We start from the raw sequence: 2,683 nt of genomic DNA on the forward strand, positions 1-2,683 counted from the left end.
GAGATCTCAGGGACTCTCAAGGAGACTGGAACTGCTCAGCTGAGGACAGGGAGCCTAGGGGGCCCTGGCAGGCCCCCAAGCCTCTCCTGGGTTGTCCTGGCCAATTCACAGGGAGGTTGACCCCAGCTCCCAGGAATAAAAGATTCTGACCTCTCCGTGGCAATGAGCCCCTGCCCCAGAGGTGTGCGGGAGATCCCTGGTTATCTGAGGTGTCTCCAGGGTATATCCGCTGAAACCCCCCCTTCTCTTCACTGCCCACTGAGCCTGGGACCCGCTACTGGTCACGTGCTTGGCCCTGTAGCGTCGCTAGCCGTGCTCCCCAGTGTGCTCCCCGCCCCCTGCCGCGGAGCCTCCCAGCTCCCCTCCCCACCCCACCTGCGGGCTGTGGCTCTCCGCGGGAGATCTCACCGTTCTGGAGACAGGGCTCCTCTCTCTCATTGGAGACTGGAAGGACGGGCTGTCTGGGCCTTAGGAAAGGCCCAGGCTGTATAAGGCATGGGGAAAGGAAAGGAAGAAAGGCAACGAACAAGGAGCGCTTCTAACTGCCGCTTCCTGCCAGCTGCAGGCCTCCCTTCCTAAGTTGGGCTAAGGTTTCCTCTCCATGGGCTCGGGAGGGGTCGCCAGTAGGCCTCGGCGGGTCCTCTTTGGCTCGGACAGCGGTTCTCACGAAGGGTCCTGGGCCGGCATCATCAGTTTCACCTGGGAACCGGTTAGAAAAGCAAATTCCCTCGGCCCCACCCAGACCCACGCCAAGGGCAGCTGTGGAGTGGGGCGCAGCGATGCGCACATTAACAGCCCTCCAGGTGATTCTACCGCGCAGAGGAGGAAACAATGGGAGAAGGGAAGGGGAGAGGCAGGCGGCTTCTTTGCCGCTGATTGGACACCTGCCCTTCCCCTTCCAAGGCTTCTTAGCCCGGCCTTGGGCAGCAGCCCTCCGGCCAGCGGGGATGAGGTTGCGCTGCGCTCCGGGAGCGCCAATGGCGTGACTGGCCCCGCGCGAAGCAGCGACAGTAAGGCTGAGTGGGGGGAGCTGGGACCTAAGCCGCGAGCACACCCCTTTCTCTGCGCCTGGTGGAGGTGCACAGAGGCTTTTGAGTTAGGCCCAAGCGCAGCCAGGTGACCTCCCCGCGGGCTTTCAAGCCTGGGCTCGGTGGACAGCTCCCTCTCGCGTGAGTCCCGCGGTCCTCTCCGCGCCCGGCCGAGCCCCGGGCTGCGCGCCCCGCTGGGAGGTGGGTACTCGTCCTCCAGGAGTTGGCGGTGAGCCCTTGACCGTGGCGGGCGCTCTCCAGCCGCGAGCGACGCCTCAGTATCTGCCGATGCCTGCCGGCCTCTGGCATCCTCCAGTCGAGGGTCAGGGTCGGGGAGCAAGGCCTCACGCGGGCGCCCTCCTTGCAGCTGCCCGGCCACCCTGCTTCTCCGCCCGGAGCCATGAATCTCAGTAGCGCCAGCAGCACGGAGGAAAAGGCAGTGACTACCGTGCTCTGGGGTGAGTGGGAACTCAGGCTACTTCCCAGAGCCACGCCCCACCTCCGGTGCGCGGCAGCTTGGGGCCCAGGTGAGCCCCTCCCTCGGGAACGAATAGAGGGCCCCACTTGCCTCCCTTTCTCCTCCGCAGGCTGCGAACTCAGTCAGGAGAGGCGGACTTGGACCTTCAGACCCCAGCTGGAGGGGAAGCAGAACTGCAGGCTGTTGCTTCATACGGTCGGTGTTCCCCAAAGAGGGGAGGAGGATGGAGTCCGGAGACTTTCCGGTCCCAACAGAGGACTATGGGTTTCTCCCGTCTGCCCTCAGGGTGATGAGGGGCCTCTGTCTATTTTCAAACCCGCGCAGATTTGCTTGGGAGAGAAAGCCAAAGAAGAGATGCATCGCGTGGAGATCCTGCCCCCAGCAAACCAGGAGGACAAGAAGATGCAGCCGGTCACCATTGCCTCGCTCCAGGCCTCAGTCCTCCCCATGGTGGGCCTTTCCCTGCTGGCAGGAAAACTGCTGCCAGCCCCAGCCTCACCCTCACCCTCACCCTTGGGTGGGGATGGACACACACGAGGGTGCATTCACCCTACAGAAGTGAGCCATGCCAGGGAGGTAGCACAGCCCATGCAGAAAGCTGGGGTCCAGCCCAGCTCACCCCTTCCTAGAGCTGTGTGACCTTAGGCAAGTTAAGCTGTCTGCAAAAATTACACTTTAAATCAGGGGTCCCCAACCACCGGGCCAAGGACCAGAATCCGTCTGTGGCCTGTTAGGAACCCGCGGCACAGCAGGAGGTGAGCAGCCAGCTAGCCAGCATTACCCCTGAGCCCCGCCTCCCATCAGATCAGAGTGGCATTAGATTCTCAGAGGAGCATGAACCCTATTGTAAGCTGTGCGTGCAAGGGGTCTAGGTTGCATGCTTCTTATAAGAATCGATTGCCTGATCTGAGGTGGAGCAGTTTCATCCCAAAACCACCCCCCACTCCCACCCCATCCATGCAAAAATTGTCTTCGAGGAAACCGTTCCCTGGTGCTAAAATGGTTGGAGACTGCTGCTTTAAACCATTCACTGCTAGTAACAGGAACATGGTCGATCTACATATTGGTTGTGTATCCAGAAATTCTGTAGTTTCTAATAATTCGTCTCAAGTTTTCTATGCATATAATAATTGAATAATGGCATTTTTCCTTTTTTTTTTTTTTTTTTTTTTTTTTT

At 60.0% G+C, this 2,683-nt stretch overlaps 1 protein-coding gene across 4 annotated transcripts in view; it reads left to right on the forward strand.

Annotated features, from left to right (window-relative positions):
* Nucleotides 1-297: 297 nt before the first annotated feature.
* NPM2 (nucleophosmin/nucleoplasmin 2) overlaps nt 298-2,683 on the forward strand; it is a 12,318-nt gene continuing 9,932 nt past the window's right edge. For 2 of the 4 annotated variants that reach the window (XM_025394506.1, XM_025394507.1), the window contains exons 1-4: nt 1,023-1,229; nt 1,396-1,486; nt 1,616-1,701; nt 1,831-1,956. In XM_025394506.1, the coding sequence (XP_025250291.1) occupies nt 1,429-1,486; nt 1,616-1,701; nt 1,831-1,956 (270 nt within the window). In that variant the 5' untranslated portion in view covers nt 1,023-1,229; nt 1,396-1,428. Of the gene's footprint in view, nt 804-903; nt 1,487-1,615; nt 1,702-1,830; nt 1,957-2,683 lie in introns of those variants that run through there. The other 2 variants (XM_025394503.1, XM_025394505.1) reach the window with 2 other exon arrangements.

This window comes from Theropithecus gelada, chromosome 8 (assembly GCF_003255815.1).
Source record: "Theropithecus gelada isolate Dixy chromosome 8, Tgel_1.0, whole genome shotgun sequence".
NCBI classification, from domain to species: Eukaryota; Metazoa; Chordata; class Mammalia; order Primates; family Cercopithecidae; genus Theropithecus; species Theropithecus gelada.